This window comes from Empidonax traillii, unplaced genomic scaffold (genome assembly GCF_003031625.1).
Source record: "Empidonax traillii isolate 1590-97213 ecotype Southwest subspecies unplaced genomic scaffold, ASM303162v1 scaffold1124:size387931, whole genome shotgun sequence".
In the NCBI taxonomy this organism is placed as follows: Eukaryota; Metazoa; Chordata; class Aves; order Passeriformes; family Tyrannidae; genus Empidonax; species Empidonax traillii.
Window position 1 is genome coordinate 54,719 of NW_020956317.1, and position 17,791 is coordinate 72,509.

Genomic DNA, 17,791 nt, shown 5'->3' on the forward strand with positions numbered 1-17,791 from the left:
AAGGATTCAAGGCCAAAAGTTTGTTCTTTGCACCTCGAGCTCACTGAAGTCAAGGGAAGTGAAGCAGAGACCTCTTCAGCAAGGAGCAAAACTGATGTGGGATTACTGCTACTTATTAACAACATCATAATTACAGTGTTTGTAGGACCCACCACTTGTCCTGTCTGTCAGTCAGAGCAGGTAATTAGTGGGATAAATGCAATTATTCACCAATATCCACCCAGCGCTGCTCTTACTGGGCTCAAAGTCAGCACTTCAGTGTTAAAAAACACAAAGTCATCTTTCTAACAACCCTCTGACGAGAGAACATTCTCCCTCTGGAAGAGTGAAGAGATGGGCAATGCCAGGGATTTTTATTCCCACCTCTGGGAAACAACTGCAACCTCACCAGTTGCTGCAGCTCTTACCTCACATCAAGCATCCACAACCCTTTTCCAGGAGAAGAACCCAAGCTTTGTTTTCTCCTCCCCAGAAAAGCCCTCTCTTATTTTAGCACGTAATCATTCCACTTCTCCTGATGAATTCCGTGGCTCAGCTGCTGGTTTGCCTTTTTTTTTTTTTTTTGGTGAAAGTCAGAAGTAGCAGCTCTTACTAATTGACTCATTTTTTTTTTTTTTTTAAGCTTCAGATTTTAATGGTTTGTTTGGCCACTCTGATATTATTTCCCAGCTCCCTCCCAAGCACAAAGCTCGTGTCAGCCTGCCCTCTCCTGGCAGCAGCAACAGCAGCCAGCCCAAAAACTGCTCCCAAAATCTAAACCCAGAAGCAAATCCCAGCATAAAAACATCCAGCAAATTGCTTTGGGAAGGATTTAAGACCCATAGATGTGGCACTTCGGGGACGGCGATCTTAAAGCTCTTTTCCAACCTCAAGGGTTCTACAACTCAAACAACGTTTAAGTGGCAAAGTTTCTTTCAAGCTGCCTGAGGAGTTCTTGTCCTGGGAGGAACAGGAATAAAAATCCAACTGCTCTTGTTTGCTTTTAAGCCCTATAAAAGCAGCCAAGTACATAAAGCATTTTGTTCCACATCACTAACGATGAAAACCAAGGGGTGGTGTTCCACAGAAAAGCCACTTCCTCCAGGCTGGCACAGGGATTCCTCCTTTCTCATTTGCAGGAAATGTCAAGAGGGCTTTGAAGTGTATTTTTGAAATCTAGAATAAAACTTCAACACAGATTTCAACAGCACTTTAAAAGGAATGATCAAGCACATGGGAAGCAAACACTTCAAGCAGCTGTAGCTGCAAGGCCACACAATTTACACTGTGATTTAACCACTAAACACAACTCCACATTCATCATGAGTGAAGAATTTTTTTATTCTCTTGATTACCTGCCACAGCTGTACCAGACCAACCCCCTGAGCCAAGCAGGCCTTCCCCACAGGTCTGACCTTTAAGCATTGGAGGCATCAAGACAAGGAAAATTAGCTCTAAGGTATGCAGAAAATTAATAAGGAACTAAAAGTGGAAGAGAGGAGAAAACAGCACTTGAGAGAGAATGTAAAACTCTGATACTGATCTTCAGGAAATCAGAGAGAGATAAAACCTCGCTGAGTGTCACCTCAAGAGGAATTTCTGCTTCCTCAGAGCGTTTTGTGCTATTTCTGTCCCTCTTATTTACAGGATTTGTGATTCTCCTCTGCTGGGTTTGAGCTCAAGATGTTTCTGGAGGAGGTGTGGGTGCACTTTTCCTCCTCCCCCTTCTGCCAGAACCCTCAGCACGACGAGCAGAGTCCTCGTTCTCCTTCCCCAGGGCCGACAGCGGGCTGGGCTCCCGCTCTGCGGGGTGAACATTCCCAAATCCCTCCTGGCTGGACGTGCTGAGTCTCCTCCTGGATCTGGGAGCAGCAGCTGGCAGGGGAGGCTCCTTTGGGATGTCTCTGGGGAGCTGAATCCACACCAGGCCCTCCCTCCCTGCCTCTCTGCTCAGCCTCGTGCTGCGCCTCACTCTGGTGTCCCCGCTGGTGCCGCTCCTCCTCTGGGAAGGCTGGAAGGGAACTCTGGGAACAGACAAAACTTCCTCCACGTTATAGGATGAGACTGGGAGGTCAGTCCCAGTTATTTCCAAGTTTTCAACAGGAGGAAAGTAGATGGCACTGCTGCTTCTTCTTCCTCTTCTTCTTGCTGGGCTGCCACTTAGAGAAGCTGTCTGAGGGCACTGAGTTCTGTGGGCACCCTCGTGGACATCAGTGGGCTGTTGTTCCAGAAATTCCAGGAGATTTCCCTGGAGCTGCTCATTTTCTCTCAAGGAACTACTCTCTTCTGCTTCATTTTCACATGCAGCCTCTTCACCTTGCTGGAAATCCTCAGCTGTGTCAAAACCACCCTCTGCATCTGGCACACCGTTTGGAAGCTGGGGGGATAAAAATAATAATTCTTCATTTTTTTTTTTTTAGATACAAGCAAAAGGTGATCCACAAAAATCTGAAGGCCTTGCTCAGTGGAGCTGTAAATACTCCTGACCTCTCCCAAGGCTGGAGATCCCGTGGCCTCTCCAGGCAGGCTGTTCCAATCCCTCTTTTTCCCTCCCAAATATGACTTTTCCTGATCCTTAAACAGCCCAGTTACCTCCTGAGCAGAGCCACAAGCGGCCTCCAGGCCAGCCTGGGACACCTGGAAGGTGCCATCCCTGGATGAGGCCATGTCCAGGTGCCAGGAGCTTGGATTCACATCAGCTGCAGGGATGATGATCTCCCCTCCCAGCCCTTCCACCACTGCCTGCTCCTGGCCAGCCTTGCCAGCATTCCAGGATTCGGGATTAACTGCAACTGCACCACCTGAATTAGAACACACACACAGGTGGTTAATTAAGTCTGGGGATGCACAAAATCTCTTTTAATTATTACAGCAAAAAGCTTCGTGGTGTTTTACTTATATAAAATTAACCTTCTAAACAACCATTCCAGAGAAAAAGCGGGAAAAAAAAAACCACAGAAAGCTCTGCACATCCCTTAACTCTTCATGCTCAACTCACTGGGAAAATATCAGTGCCCAGACAAAGAAAAGAGGTGTTTTTTTGTCAGGAGTTAAATTTATCCAGTTGGACATTATTAATTATTAGAACCTCCAGACTCTACTGTTACAGGAGCAATTAAATAAGAAAATATAATCCTGGGCTCGTTACTGATGCACAAAGATAACCAGGAACAGCTTTTTATGGAATAAAAAAAAAAAATGAGAAGGAACAGAAAGAGCAAAGCAAGACAAAACTAAAAACCGAATTACCTGAAAAAAGCCCCTGTGCCTTTGGTGAGTCTGGGGACGAGCCAGAAGAGAAAACCTCTGGGATTTCAGGGATAGGGCTGAGGAGGGGTTTCTTAGAAGCCATCTCTCTCTCCCCATATAAAGGTTTTTTGGCTTTTCTCTTTCTTCTTTTGCCAAAGCTTGTCTGTCTTGTCCTCTGAAAAGATTGAGAAGTGACACCGCTGCTGGATTTTGATGGGATGACAATAGTTTCCCCTAAAAAAAAGGAAGGTTCCCCCTCTCCTTCTACCACCTGAAAACTCAAAGGATTTCTTTTCAAACACGAGGCCTGGTTTTTGGTTCAAGCAAAGCTCTGAAAATTGCAGTTTCTTCACTAAAAGGCAGGAATCAGCAGTTGCCACTCACCTGGGTCTTTCTGGGAGCAGAGGTGGGTGGGTTCTTCTGTCTCTGGGTCTTGTTCCTCCTGGGATTTTCCCTGTTTTCAGCACTCCTGGTGCTGGAGGCTCCTGAGGGGCTGCAATCAGCCTGCCCTGACTCGGCTCTCAGCTGTTGGGGATGGGGAGTTTGAGGGGGATTTTACAAAACAACATCAGAATCAAACTGCAAATTCATTTATGGGGCCATAAAAGGTAGAGGCAAGTGGAAATGAAATATCACAACTTGTCTTCGCTCAGTAAGGAGAGCCCTATTTGGGCAAAAAGGGCATTCTAATGAAAAACATAATTCTGCCTGAAGAAGTTAAAAAAACAGCTAAAAAATCATCTTACCTTCCTTTTAGCAGAAGAACAAGTTTTTACCGTGTTGGGCTTGTCAGTTGGTGCTGTGATATATGAAAAAAAAAATGAATTTTGATTCAATTTCAAAGCCAAAGTTGATTTTTTTATCCCCATCATTTCTAATATTATTCACTTGAAACACCTTTGTCTTGAGGAGCAACTTACTGAGGATTATCAAACATGGCAAGATAAAAAAAAAATAACACCTTGCTTTATAAAATAAAGGAGAACTAAACCTGGGTTTGCTAAGAAATAATTAGCACAGATTAATAATACACAGCTTCAATAAATGCATGTGCACAACCCACTTTCAATTCCTTTATTGTTGGCTTGATGTTGAAAATCCTCAAAATTACAATATCAGAATCAAGATTGTAAATCCAATTTAAGCCTGACTAGATCAGGCACCTCCAGAGAAAACACAAGGTTAAAAAACAACCTAAAACCACAGGTAAAAACTGCAGCTTTAGAAGAAAGCATTTAAATTTTAGCACAACCCAAATAAATCCTCTGCATAAAAAAAAAAAAAAAAACCAGCCAAAAAAAAAAAACCAAACCAAAAAAAAACCCTCAACTCTCAATTTTCAGGTACAAAATCATTACCTACAGCCAAAAATAGAAGTTACCTTCTGCATTTTCAACAGGGGAAGGGTCTTCTGCAGCAAAAGAAGCCTCCAGGAAGTGCTGGGGAGGCTCAACACATTCCTTTAAACCAAAAAAAAAAAGAATTACATTATTTAGCAATAAATATGCCAGAAAATGACATTTTTAAGCAATAAATTATAGCAGAGAGGTACTGAAAAATACCCTCGTCCCTCAGTGTTTGGAACAGCCAAGTGGATTTATTATTTTTTTTTTTTCTTAAAAGAATGCACCAGATCATTCACTGCACGTGGCAAAAAGAGACACAGCACCAGAAGAGGAGAAAAAGCCAAGGCAAAAGCACTTCATGTGCCACCAGAACCCACCTTCAAACTGCTTTACAGGCCAAGGTGCTGGTCAGAATTCAAAAAGCAAAAAAAAAAAATCAAGCTGAATAAAGCAGACTCAGATTTAGTATTGCAGCAATTTCTTTTCAAAACCAAGCTGGGGGCAGGGGGGATGAAACACAAAGTGACCATTCCCAGAGAGCAGGGGCTGTTTTTTTAAAGAACTCACATCATCACAATCAAAATGCAGCCTGGGGGGAGGTTGTGCAGTTAAGCCTGGCCTTGGAGCAGGGCTGGAGCTCAGGCCTGGGGAGGCTCCTCTGCGCAGGGGGGTGTTTGCAGGCAGCGTCTGGTCAAAGATTTCGGGGCTCAGAACTTCCCCAAAAGTGACTTTTTTCTTCCTTGGAGTCCTGAAGTCCAGACTGTCGGTGTTGTCTGTTGGAATAAAACAAAGGAGCAGTTTAAGGGGATGTGCAGCTGTGCCAGAGTGGGCTTTTCATAGGGCTGAATATTCAAAATACGCCTGTGAAATCATCCACAATTTTCAGTGGAGCTTTATTACAGAATAAAGAATTGAGGGAGGAACCAGAAGATTAGGAAGGACCAGCTGTTCCACAGGTTTCAGTTGACAAGTGTAAAATTCCTTGAAAAAAAAATCAGGGACTCTGCTCTGAGAGTCTTCCTAAAGTTTTGGGGTTCAGTGACTCTGCAATTTTGGGGGTGGGATTAATTTTAGAAGATTTGATTTAGTGCTACTTTATTTTATTTAGGAGGGTTGATTTTATTTTATTTTCCTTGGTAATCTGATTTTCCAGGTCATGCAGTGGGAGGCCACACAGGAGCTAACTCAGTGGAGGTTTAATGCCCATCATCATCCAGAGGTAGCAAAGAGGCCAAACTTTGTGATCCCAGATGATACTCTGCCTATTTAAAAAACAAAATGGGATTCTTTTTTGTTTAAAAAAATGGGAATCTGACCTGTGTCTGATGCTTCAAAGGTTTTTTCACAGTAGGAGACTGGGACAGATTCATCTCTGCCAACTGCATCGTTCAAGTATTCCTGTCAAATTCAAATGGTACAAGTCAATACTATTTAATTATCAAATATCAAATTTAATTAAAATATCCTTCTCAAAAGTGAAGAGGAGTTTTCCTGTGAGCACCACCAAACCAACCTTGGGGCTGTCCAGGAGTTGCCTCGTTGGGGTTTTCTTCAGGATGGACCTCAGGGAGCCGCTCTGGGTGAGGTCACTGAAGGGAGCAGTCCCTGTTCCCTGGGGGGTGGCAGGTGGGGTGACGAGGGCTTTGCTGTCCTCAAACACCCCCAGGCTCAGCCCTTCCACAAAGCCAACCTTCCTTCTGCTCAGATCTGAGGCGACAGCGCTTGTGGTGTCAGCAGGGGTGTGCTCAGACCTGAAAACTTTGGGGGCAAGGGGACAGGTGTGAGGTGAAACATTTCCTGACAAATATTCCAGATCTGAATGCTGATGGATCCTCTTACCGTGGCCTCTTTCCAAGGTGTCTCCAACTGCAACAGTCTCCAAGGACTCGGGAGGGTTTTTTTGCCCATAAACCCATTCCTAGAGAAAAATTTCAAGATTTTATATATATATTTATATATATGTATCAATATATATCATCAATTTATAGAGACACCAACACGTGGTAAAGAAATAAAAAGCGACCTGAAAATGCTGCCTCTTAAAATAGCACAAACTGCGGAGTTTTTTAATCCCACAGACAAAAGATTTCAGAGTTTTCTCAATCAGCCACCACTTTAGTTGGATTTATTTTCCCCAAAAACTAAATGCCTAAAAGGATTAGACAGCACAAATGAAAACACAAGGCATGAAAAAGCTTTTAATCACTAAATCAGAAGTTTCCTCCTCATTCTGAGTACCTTTGGAGCAGCAGGTTGAGTCACAGCTGGGTTTGGGGACAAGATGCTGCAGATCCAGGGGTCAGATTTGCTGTTCACGGTCACATTTTCCCTGCAGTTCTCCTTCAAATCAGCTCCACTGTTGTCCCACATGAACTTTTCACTCCACTGCTCCAGGTCTGGGTCCTTTTTAAGAGGCACTTTGTTCTGAGCTGCATCAGTGAAGAACAAAACAAAACCCACAAAGAAACCACAAGGACAAACATCAGTTTTTTTCAGTGAATTCTGGTTTTATGTTTCTTCACCAAGAGAGATGCAAAAAGCCAGGTAATGTTTGAGGTAGGGAAAAGGAAACACATGGATTTTTTTTTAGATCTACTTTGAAAATAACATTACCAACCCTCCAAAACCACCCATGCCAAGCCTTACAAAGGAAGATTATTTTGGTTTAGATGAAGTATTTTTAGTTTCTTACTTTTCAGCCTAAAGGAAGGCCTGATGTTTGAGGCAAAGCACTGACCAGAATATGAAATCAACTTACAAGAGCCTCCTTCCTGAGAATCCTCCCCATGGGACAGCCCAGTTTCCCCTTCAGCTTCTTGGAGGGATTCAAAAGATGTTTGGAAGGTTTCAATCTTGTCCTTCAACGCCCTGACATTTGCATGTTTAAAAGGACTAATCTGCCAAAACAAAAATTAACCTCATCAGACTCTGGGATGGTTCAAGTTAACAAGAAGTCTGATTAAACTTGTGCTCATATTGACTTCACTTGCAACACTTTAATTACCCAAAAATCAAACCTGGCAAATACAGGAAAGTAAGAGAAGTTAAAATTCATGAGCAGGCTCGACATGGAGAAGATTCCAGGCTGGAACATCATCCCCTCATCCTAAAGCCAAGTGTCCATGGAAAGTCAGCAAACTCAGGTGGTGCCTTGGGATGGATTCCCCCCAGGACTTGCCTCATCCCTTTGGGTTCCTGGGGAGAACTGAACTAATATTTGGGCAGGACTCTCACCTGGGTAAAAGCTTCTTTTTGCCTCCTGCTCCTCTGCTGGGCCAGGTACCGGATCAGGGTGTTGTTTTCGGGGGAGCCCCTCAGGCCAATGGTCGATCTGCGCCTCATTTTTAACGAAGCTGGAGAATTCCCTGCCAAGGGGGCAAGAACAGAGCTTAAAAAAAAAAACAACAATAAGAACAAAACCAGAGGAAGACAGGCTTTTTTTAATACCTACACCTTCAAAATGCCTTTTTTTTTTTTTTAACTTTTTAAAGAGTGGTCTCTGCTATTTATGGAAAGACCCAAAGTTATCTTGCTCAGCTCAAGAAGTTTTCCTGAAGCAAGTTAATATTTAACTGATTGATATCCCAAGTGAGGAGCTGGCTGGCTTTTAGTTTTTTTTAATTGCTAGTTAAGGAACTGTCCACAGGATTGTCAGAATTTGACTTAGAACTTCCTTGTGAAGCTCAGAGATAAGTAGGGAATGTTTAATTGTGTGGGATAGAGGCGAAATCCTAGTTAAATGTGGTATTTATCTTGCATATAAGATATCCTATATATTACATTGGATGTGTGTATGCACATGTGATATATAGAAATATGTAAGTATACCAATAAATGTGATATATATATATAAAATATAGGATGTTAGAGCAACTTCCTCTCAGAGTCTGCTCCTTGGGCATATCCAAACCCAGTCAGAGCAGCTGAATCTGCCCTAAATTGGAGTTTTTGGGAAGAGCTTGGAGGAGGTGACCTCTGGGAAGGACAGGAGTGCTTCCTCACTGCAGCCTCACCTTTACAGCGTTCAGTGAAGCTCTCTGGAGCAATCCCAAACTCAGCAATTGTCACAGCAGCAAAATCAACGGGTCTTCCCCTCTGTCCTTCAGACAGCCCAAAATCACCTTTCCCTTCAGCTTTGCCCCTCGCAGGAGTCGAGTGGGCATCGCTGCCCAAGGAACCAGCCCTGCTGCCCGGAAACTCCTCCTGCCTGTGCCCAGGCAAGGTGGGATCAGTGCCCACTTCCCCACAACAGCCCCCCGGGAAGTGGCAGCTCCCAAAACCCCCCTCGGGGTGGGGCAATTCCTGCCCGAGGCCTCGGGGGGACTTCAGGGCGCGTTTTGGTGGCCACACCGGGTTCCCATCGCTCAAATTCTCCTTCCTGGACGCTCTGATGACTCGGAATTTAGTCCTTTTGCAGCTCTTCTGGTCTTTTGGCAGAGGGAGAGAGGCCTCATCTTTCTCTTCAGGACAACCACTCTCGTTTTCTTTGACTTTCAGGGGGCTCTTGGATTGTCTGTGCATTGTTTGGGATTTATTTTAAGAAACATTCACTCAGCCTTTGCTGCTGTAATCACAGATTCCTATCAAAAAGAAAAAAAAAAAACCAGATTATTATAGTTATTTTCCCTGCCGTGCTCTAGCTGGTCCCAAACCCACATTTTTTCCCCCAACAAGGTGTTTTTTCCACCAAGGTGTGGTGGAAAGGGAAATTTATCTCCAGAAAGCTACAGGGAAAAGACACAAGGGGCTGGAAGTGGAAAGAGGAATGCACAGGATTATAAGCAGTATAATAAACATAATACAAGCAATGTAACAAACATAATATAAACAACAATTACAAGCAATAATTATAAACAAACACGGGGAAGGGAACACAAGGCTACGACTTCAAGCTGTCAAACTTCATACCAGGATAAAATATGTGCACAAAATACATTAATCACAACCACACCGTGAGCGTTTTGCTCCAAGTGTTACAACAAACATCAGCAGTTTAAAAGTACTTTTTATAACACTCATTAGTACCAGCAGACAGAGAGAAGACAAGTCTTAGGAAGAAACCAGCAGAAAGGACAACACCAATAATACTTAAAAAAAACACCCCAAAACCAAACACACTGAGTTTTAACCAGAAAACTTTAGAGGTGAACTGGTTTGTCTTGGGGTTTTTTGTGGGATTTTTTTTTTTGCCGTTAGTTAGTTGGATTTGAAGTCGACGATGTAGAATCCTGCCTGTACCCCCCCCCCATCCCCTCAGGGCTCGCCCCTCGTACCCCCCTCAGCACATTCATCCCACCTCCCCCCCGGCGCCGCTCGCAGCCCCTCAGACTCCCCGCGATTCCTCCATGCCGCCTCCCCAGCGCTCCCCAGGCCGCAGGACGACCCCCCCAAGCCCCTCAGGGACCATGACAGACCCCCCTACACACAAACCCACCCGCGCCATCCCCGCGCCCCTCACGAAGCCGCCTCACCCCGTCCCGCCTCGCGTTCAAACCGGGCCGCGCCACCGCGTATCCCTCCGCGCCCCCGCCCCCCTGACTCCCACCAAAAAGCCACCCCCCGCTTCACGCAGCCCCGCAGGGATCGCGGCTGGCGGGACGCGACCCCCCACATCTCCTCCACACCGGGGCGGTCCGCAGGGCTCGGCGTGGACCGCGGAGGGGGGAGGAACTCTTTGGCTGGCGGAGGCATCACGGTCCGTTGAGCCGCAGGGCCGCTTGGAGGCGGGGGGGAAAAAATACCGAATTCAACCCATTCATTCAACGGGCCGCGCCCACGTGACCGCACGGCGGCCAATCACAGCCGCTAAACTTCGCTTTATGCAAATAATGCCGCTTTGTCCCGCCTCTCGCTGCGCTGATTGGGCGGACACTCTCGCAGCCCGGCGGCGATTGGCCGAGGGCGGCGTCAGTCACCGCGCGGCGCTTCCGGGTTGTGCGGCGGCCGCAGCATGAGGCGGGTGACGCTGTTCGTGAACGGCAGCGCCCGCAACGGCAAGGTCAGGCCTGAGGGGCGGCACGGAGGGGGTCCTGGGGGAAAAAATGAGGAGTTTCAGGCGGGAGGAGGTGTTAGGGACGCTCCTGGTCCTCAATGAGTCGCGGCCTGTCGGTGGCAGCCCGCGGGAGCAGCGCTTTGGGGATGGGGGTGACCCCGGGAATAACGGCATTAAATGGTTTAAAATCTCTCTGTGGTTCTCTCAGAGGGTGGAAAAGGTTGATTTGTGGCCCGGTGGTGCAGTTCTAAATATATAAGCCGCGATCTCGATGTCTCCACTCGCGCTCTGGGCGCAGAGGTTGATGTGACTGCACTTTAATGCTATATTAAATGTTAAATGTTGTCCATAATCCTGATTTCCCCATCCACAGACGGTTGATGTGACTCTTCTTTACTCCTGTATTTCCGATTTTTCCATCCACACCCCGAGTGCAGAAGTCTCTGTGACTGTGTTTGAACCTTGCAGTTCGAAATGTTTATCCATGATCCCGATTTTTCCATCCACGGGTCTGGACTAAAACAGTGGATATGACTGTTACTCTAGTGGTGTATTTCTGTTAAATGCTATCCATGACCCCGATTTTCCCATCCACAGCTATTTAGGGGAGGAAAAAACTGGATCATCATCTTCTTACTCAGCATTCCTTTCACTGCTGCTGTTGAGTTTTGGGAGTTGTGCAAGTCACCCCATTTTTTAGGCAGTTTTCTCCCACGAAAGTGTGTCTGTTTGTTTGGTTTTGGGTCAAAATCCACATGGATTTTCCTCTCCCTCTAAGATATATTGGTGTATAGCATATATTGGTGTATAACATGTATTGATATATAAGATACATTAAAATATATTGAGATATAAGATATACCTCAATATAAGGTATACTGAGATATAAGATATACTGGTATATAAGATATATTAAAATCTATTGGTATATAAAATCTGTTTGCATATAAGATATATTAAAATCTATTGGTATATAAAATCTGTTTGTTTATAAGATATATAAAAATCTATTGGTATATAAAATCTATTGGTATATAAGATATATTAAAATCTATTGGTATATAAAATCTGGTATATAAGGTATATTGGTATGTAAGATATATTAATATATAAGAGATGTTTGTAAATAAGAAATATTGGTATATAAGATATATTAATATGTAAGAGATGTTGGTAAATAAGAGATACTGATATATAAGATATATTGGTATATGAGACATATTGATCTATGTGATCTATTGATCTATAAGGTATATTTATATATATAAGATATATTGATATATAAGCCATCTTGCTATCCCTGGTGGGTGTGAGGTGGCAGAACTACCTGAGCCCAGTTTCCTGCCTTTTAAAATCCCATTTTCTGGATTTTATTCCCCCCCTCCAGGTCGTGGCTGTGTATGGGACCCTCTCAGATTTGCTCTCTGTGGCCAGTAACAAGCTTGGAATAAAAGCCACCAGTGTTTACAACGGCAAAGGGGGACTCATTGATGACATTGCTTTGATTAGGTAAGGATTAGCCAATTAAAGGCAAATCAGGGGGGGTGGATTAAGAGACCAGCCTGTTAATCCCCCTTAATCAATAACCAGATATTCTTCATTTCCAGCCTGGTTGCCCAAAGGGCCTTTCATCCTTCCAGAAAAAAAGATAATCCTGGCTTTTGAACTTCAGAGCATTTCTCTGTTGATTAATCAGAAGTTGATCCAAAGTGGATTTGAGGCCTTTTAACCAGGGCAATGTGTTTACCATTCCATTCAGCCCTGGGATGGGGATTTTTGTGGAGAGGGAACAAGTTCTGTCATTGCTTTGGCATCACAGAATAGCCCCAGACTGGGCAGAAAAGCAACTATTTAGTAAAAATCAGTTGAGGAGCAGAAATGGGCCCTACTTGGAGGCTGCAGATGAACCCCTAGTGAAGTCAAGTCTGTCCCAATCCACTGGAACCTGCAAAATTCAGATAAAAACCAGATACTAAAGTTCCACTGGTTGGAATTCACCTGAAAGTGGACAAGAAATTATGATTAATCTTCTTTTTCTCCTCCTGTCCCCCCTGCCCTCTCCTCTCCTCTCCTCTCTCAGGGATGATGATGTTCTGTTTGTCTGTGAAGGGGAGCCCTTCATTGGTAAGTCTGTAACTCTATATTTGTATATAAAATAAAGAAAAAAATATATAACCCCTTGTGTTTAATAGAAAGAGGTTTTATTTTGCTTCCATATAAATCCAAGATTGTATTTGCTGGTGTTTCCAGAAGACACCATAGGGAATGAATTAATTAAGAAATAGCCACATTTTTTCTAATGACTACTAATGCGTCATAATAACTCATTATAAACATATCATATGAATGTGATATTAATTCTATAACTATATATTATTTATTATTATAAAAATTAGTATAAATAAAGAACTCCTAAGGTGTCTTTTAACCTGTAGATCCTCAGACTGATGGGAGAGCTCAGGAGGAGCTGACAGGGTCCCACACAGACTGGCTGACACTCAATGTGGGGGGCAGATACTTCACCACCACAAGGTAAAAATGCTTTTAGTCTCAAAAAAAAAAAAAAAACCCAAACAACCTTGATTTTAGTGCAGCAAAAGAGCTTGAGAAATAACTTACTGTGAAGTGGGAGGTGTTTTGTGGTCACCTCCACAGTTCTGCAGGAAATCAGCTCTTGAACATTTTATATGTGTGATGTAAAAATAAAATTGCCCTGCTTTTGTCTTCCAGGAGCACTTTGGTTAACAAAGAACCTGACAGCATGTTGGCCCACATGTTTAAAGATAAAGGTGAGTACACTGGAATAAATTTTATTTCTTTTTAAGGGATAAATTAGCACAGGAGGCAAAAGGCACTGGCAAGCTGAGAATCTAAAATATCAAACCTGTATTAAAGTACCAAAGCAGGACGTGGCATTATTCTTTTAATAACTCCTTATTTCTCTGTTACCTATAGTTTATCATCTCACAGAGTGAAAACACGGCTCCCACCCACAGTTAGCGTTTTGGGTCCCTTTTGGTTTGCTTAATTTTAGGTTTTCACGTTGGTGTTGCTCGGGTTCGGTCAGGGGAGCCTTTGGGAGACAATCAGGCTCCAGCTTTAGCGCTGCTTTTATTCTTACCTATTTGAGAAAATATTTCAGTTCTTTAGAGTAGCAACAAGTTTCATTTTAAGGTGATTCCCCCCCCCCTCCTCCTCACCCCTCAACTCCTCTTTTCCTTCCTTTACAAAACACGTGGAATTTTGGTAATAAAACTCTGCAAGTGCAGCCAATGCTCTTCTGCTAATATATCAAATTTAATTCTCTGTAGTAATCTACCCAATTTAATGACACATATATATATATATGTTGTGGAAACAGATGCTTGGGGGAACAAGCAGGATCATAGAGGAGCATTCCTAATTGACCGCAGTCCCGAGTATTTTGAGCCCATTTTGAACTATTTACGTCACGGACAGCTCATTGTAAATGATGGCATTAATTTGCTAGGTAGGTATTACCTGTCTGACCTCTGAATTATGCCTCTTTGGGAGTTAAGCTTTGCCCTCCAGGTGAAGCCAGAGGGACCTTTGTGTGCTCATCTCCGTGGTTTTCTTTGGAGTTTTTATTTCCTCGGGATTTAATTCTCGAGTGCTGCAGCTCCACGTTGCTTGGTTTAGTGGAGGTGTTGCTTGATTCATTTAATGAAGATGGCTTGATTTAATGAAGACAGGCTCTTTGTTTATCTTGGGAGCACTAAAAGTTTTCCATCCTGGATTCATGTCTGGCTGGAATTCTGGAGTTGATACCTTTAACCCAGTGCTCGTGTTTCAAACATCTTGGCTGAGCGATTTTTTTTGGTTGGTTTTTTTTTACCTTTTAGCTGCAAGCAAGCTTTTCCTCTGCCCAGTTACATCTAATACAATGTCTGTGGTTGTTCTCCAGTAGGGAGAAGGGTGATTTCTGGATTCACACTTCCCTGGAAATAACAAACTCTTGGTTTCCAGGGGTCCTGGAGGAAGCCAGGTTTTTTGGCATCGACTCGCTGATCGAACACCTCGAAGTGGCCATTAAGGTAATTGGTTTGAACACCTGAACGCCCCTGCCCTGCTCTTCCAGGGGATGTGTGATTTAGTGCTGTCTGTGTCAGCTGTTGAACAACATTCCCAACAGAATTCCCAGCCGGCTGAGGATCACTCTCCCATCTCCCGGAAGGAGTTTGTCCGGTTCCTGCTGGCAACGCCCACCAAGTCCGAGCTGCGCTGTCAGGTGAGGACACATTCCCCTTCCTAACAGAAAACTGGGAATTCCTTCCCAACGTCCCATCTAAACCTCCCTCTTTTAGCTTAAAACCTCTGCCCCTTGTGCTGTCCCTCCCTGGGTGGTTTGGGCTGCATTGCTGCTCTAGGGGGAAGCTTTCCTGGAGGAGCAATGGGTTGAAATGTAAAATAAACCCAGGACAGTTTTTGACAGCTTTGCATTTACATTTCAGTGGTCTTGAGTAGTAGAATAAATGGTCTTGTGTGTTTTTATCTGGATAGAATCATGGAATGGTTTGGGTTGGGAGGGACCTTAAAGGTCTTCTCATTCCACCCCCTGCCACGGGACACCTTCCACTGTCCCAGCTTACTCCAACCTGGCCTTGGACACTTCCAGGGATCCAGGGGCAGCTTCTCTGGGAATTCCATCCCAGCCCTTAACTTTGTGTCCTGACCTACCCTCTCTTCCCTTCTGTAACCCTGATTTTTTTGGGGATGGGGTGGGTTATTCCTTGGGCTTTCCAGGGCCTGAATTTCAGCGGAGCGGATCTTTCCCGCCTGGATCTTCGCTACATCAACTTCAAGATGGCCAATCTGAGCCGCTGCAACCTGGCCTACGCCAACCTGTGCTGTGCCAACCTGGAGAGGGCTGACCTGTCAGGCTCTGTGCTGGATGTAAGAGCTGCTGCAGCTTTGGGAGGGCTGGGCTGGTGGCACCAAACAGGAGCTGGGACGGACAGAGCGGCGGAAAACGCCGAGCTCTTGGATGTATCCAGGAGTTGTTCCATTTACCGAAGCTTTTAGGCTTCCTCTCAGTAATGATTTGATGGGATTCACTCCCAAAACAGTGGTTCAGTGTTATTCAGATGTTATTTTGATTGGTTTTGGTGGTGTTCTGCTGGCTCTCACCGCCTGCTGTCCGTGCCAGTTTGCCAACCTGCAGGGGGTGAAGATGCTCTGCTCCAACGCCGAGGGAGCGTCCCTCAAAGGCTGCAACTTCGAGGACCCCTCAGGCCTGAAAGCTAATCTGGAAGGTGAGAAATCTTTTCCCTGTGAACCTGTGCCAACTGAAGCCTGTGTTTGTACATTTACATGGCCCATGAAGGGTCCAGCTGTGGTTGGTGCCACCCTGAGCAGGGCTGAGTGTGTGACCATCTCGTGTCCTCCCCTGATTCACACAGCTCTTGAGGCAGCACCAGGGTGGAGCTGCTGTGTTTCTTTCCCTTTTTTTCCCCTCACAGAACTACTTTCTGTGTGTGTGTGCCAGGTGCCAACCTGAAGGGAGTGGACATGGAGGGCAGTCAGATGACGGGAATCAACCTGCGAGTGGCAACGCTGAAAAACGCCAAACTAAAGAACTGTAACCTCAGGGGAGCAACGCTGGCAGGAACTGACCTGGAAGTGAGTTAGGATTCATTTTACACCCTGTTCCTTCAGATCCTGCAGTCAGCTGGTAATTTGGGGGGGATTGCTGGCTTTTGGCTGACCTCTCCAGCTTCAGGCTAGAGCGGAGTTAAGGTAAATGTAGTCCAAGTAAAGCTTCAAACAGAGTTCTGGGTGCATTCCACTGACACTTCTTTTCTTCTTTTGCCCTTCAGAATTGTGACCTGTCGGGTTGTGACCTGCAGGAAGCCAATTTGAGGGGCTCTAACGTGAAAGGAGCCATCTTTGAAGAGATGCTGACCCCCCTGCACATGTCCCAGAGCGTCAGATAGGGAAGAGAACCTCAACGATGACGAGGAAGGAATCGGAACGTTTGTCGTGACTTTCTTCACCTCCTCCCCTTCCTGAGTTAGAAGGAATGGTTGTTTTAGACAACTTCCATTTGCAGTAGTGCCTAAGTAGACTCTTCTTGATCACTTTTAGGGGAGGGGAATTTTTGTTTCAGAGGTGGAAACAGAGAGTTTCTCCCTTTGTGAACAGAGTGTGAGGAAAGGGGTTGGTTTGGGGGGGAGGGTTCAAGACTTTCATTGTTCAGCATTGCCTCACTTTGGAATGCATTTTAATTTATAAAGCACAATATATGCAATTCTATTTATTAAATCTGTAGCTGCAATATGAATAGAAGAGGTTATTCCAGTAGAGTAGCAAACAAAAGTCCAGGTTTACAGGTAGACAAGTGTATTTACAGTCAGTGTCTTCATTCCTGCAGGGTGTCAGTGCCAGGGGGTGCTCACACAGGTGCCCACAGGATCTGTTCAGGTCTCTGCTGGGGTGGAAACAGTGGGGAACTGTCCTCAGAGGTCAGAAATTGTGTTTAAATGCAGGTTTAGAGCAGCTTTATCACCTCAACTGTGCAGAGGAAGCTGCTGCCCTGCAGGGACCTGCCCACACCCTGGATTGAGTCACCCCTGGAACATCCCTGGGCAGAAATGGCATGCCTTGGTTAATCCTCTCCAAATGAGTGTGAAATTGCACTATCAGTCAATCAATCACAGCTGGGAAGAAGAGTTCCCCTGCTTCCACATGGCCTGGCCACTCCAGCTTGGAGTTCCTGGAGCTTTTCCCTTCTTTGTTGGGAATTCAGTGCCCAGAGGGAAACACAGAACTGTCCCCAAAGCAGAGAGAAGCTCTGGGGCCACAGCACCTGCTCTCCCCCCTGCTCTCATCCCTTCAGCAGATGAAGAAATGGCCCTGTTTCCCCTCGGTGTACTATGCAAATATTCCTTTAAAGCATCAGCATCATCCCTTGGCCCAGCCAGACCCACTCTGGGCTGCTTAAAAGTGGCTGTAAAAACATCTTGCCCCTTTCCATCCCCACTTCCTTCCCCCGTGGGGGAAAAAAAGCAGGGAGAGCCGGTTTTTGTGTGAGCTGTGCAGGGCAGGAGCCTCAGTGCAGTTCTCAACTAACATTTCTTTTAGACACAATCAAAAAAAAAAAAAAAAAAAAAAAAAAAAAAAAAAAAAAAAAAAAAAAAAAAAAAAAAAAAAAAAAAAAAAAAAAAAAAAAAAAAAAAAAAAAAAAAAAAAAAAAAAAAAAAAAAAA

At 44.8% G+C, this 17,791-nt stretch overlaps 2 protein-coding genes across 4 annotated transcripts; one reads left to right on the forward strand and one right to left on the reverse strand.

Moving 5' to 3' along the window:
• Positions 1–1,299: 1,299 nt before the first annotated feature.
• Positions 1,300–7,954, reverse strand: CDCA2 (cell division cycle associated 2). The gene is made up of 13 exons (XM_027905123.1): positions 7,809–7,954; positions 7,333–7,471; positions 6,813–7,003; positions 6,414–6,492; positions 6,088–6,332; positions 5,891–5,972; positions 5,142–5,347; positions 4,610–4,688; positions 3,975–4,027; positions 3,613–3,753; positions 3,229–3,403; positions 2,572–2,780; positions 1,300–2,356 (listed from the first exon to the last, which is right to left on the reverse strand). Exons 1-13 carry the CDS (start codon positions 7,914–7,916, stop codon positions 1,658–1,660), a joined length of 2,406 nt encoding a protein of 801 aa, XP_027760924.1. The 5' UTR covers positions 7,917–7,954; the 3' UTR covers positions 1,300–1,657.
• A 2,541-nt stretch (positions 7,955–10,495) lies between these two features.
• Positions 10,496–16,667, forward strand: KCTD9 (potassium channel tetramerization domain containing 9). 3 transcript variants are annotated; one of them, XM_027905139.1, is made up of 12 exons: positions 10,496–10,572; positions 11,954–12,075; positions 12,647–12,690; positions 13,002–13,098; positions 13,297–13,355; positions 13,928–14,056; positions 14,554–14,621; positions 14,720–14,815; positions 15,331–15,480; positions 15,734–15,839; positions 16,073–16,206; positions 16,404–16,667. In XM_027905139.1, exons 1-12 carry the CDS (start codon positions 10,525–10,527, stop codon positions 16,518–16,520), a joined length of 1,170 nt encoding a protein of 389 aa, XP_027760940.1. In that variant the 5' UTR covers positions 10,496–10,524; the 3' UTR covers positions 16,521–16,667. The 3 variants fall into 3 exon arrangements, with proteins under 3 accessions (XP_027760940.1, XP_027760941.1, XP_027760942.1); XM_027905140.1 differs by having other exon boundaries at positions 16,420–16,667; XM_027905141.1 differs by lacking the exon at positions 13,928–14,056.
• Positions 16,668–17,791: the final 1,124 nt, after the last annotated feature.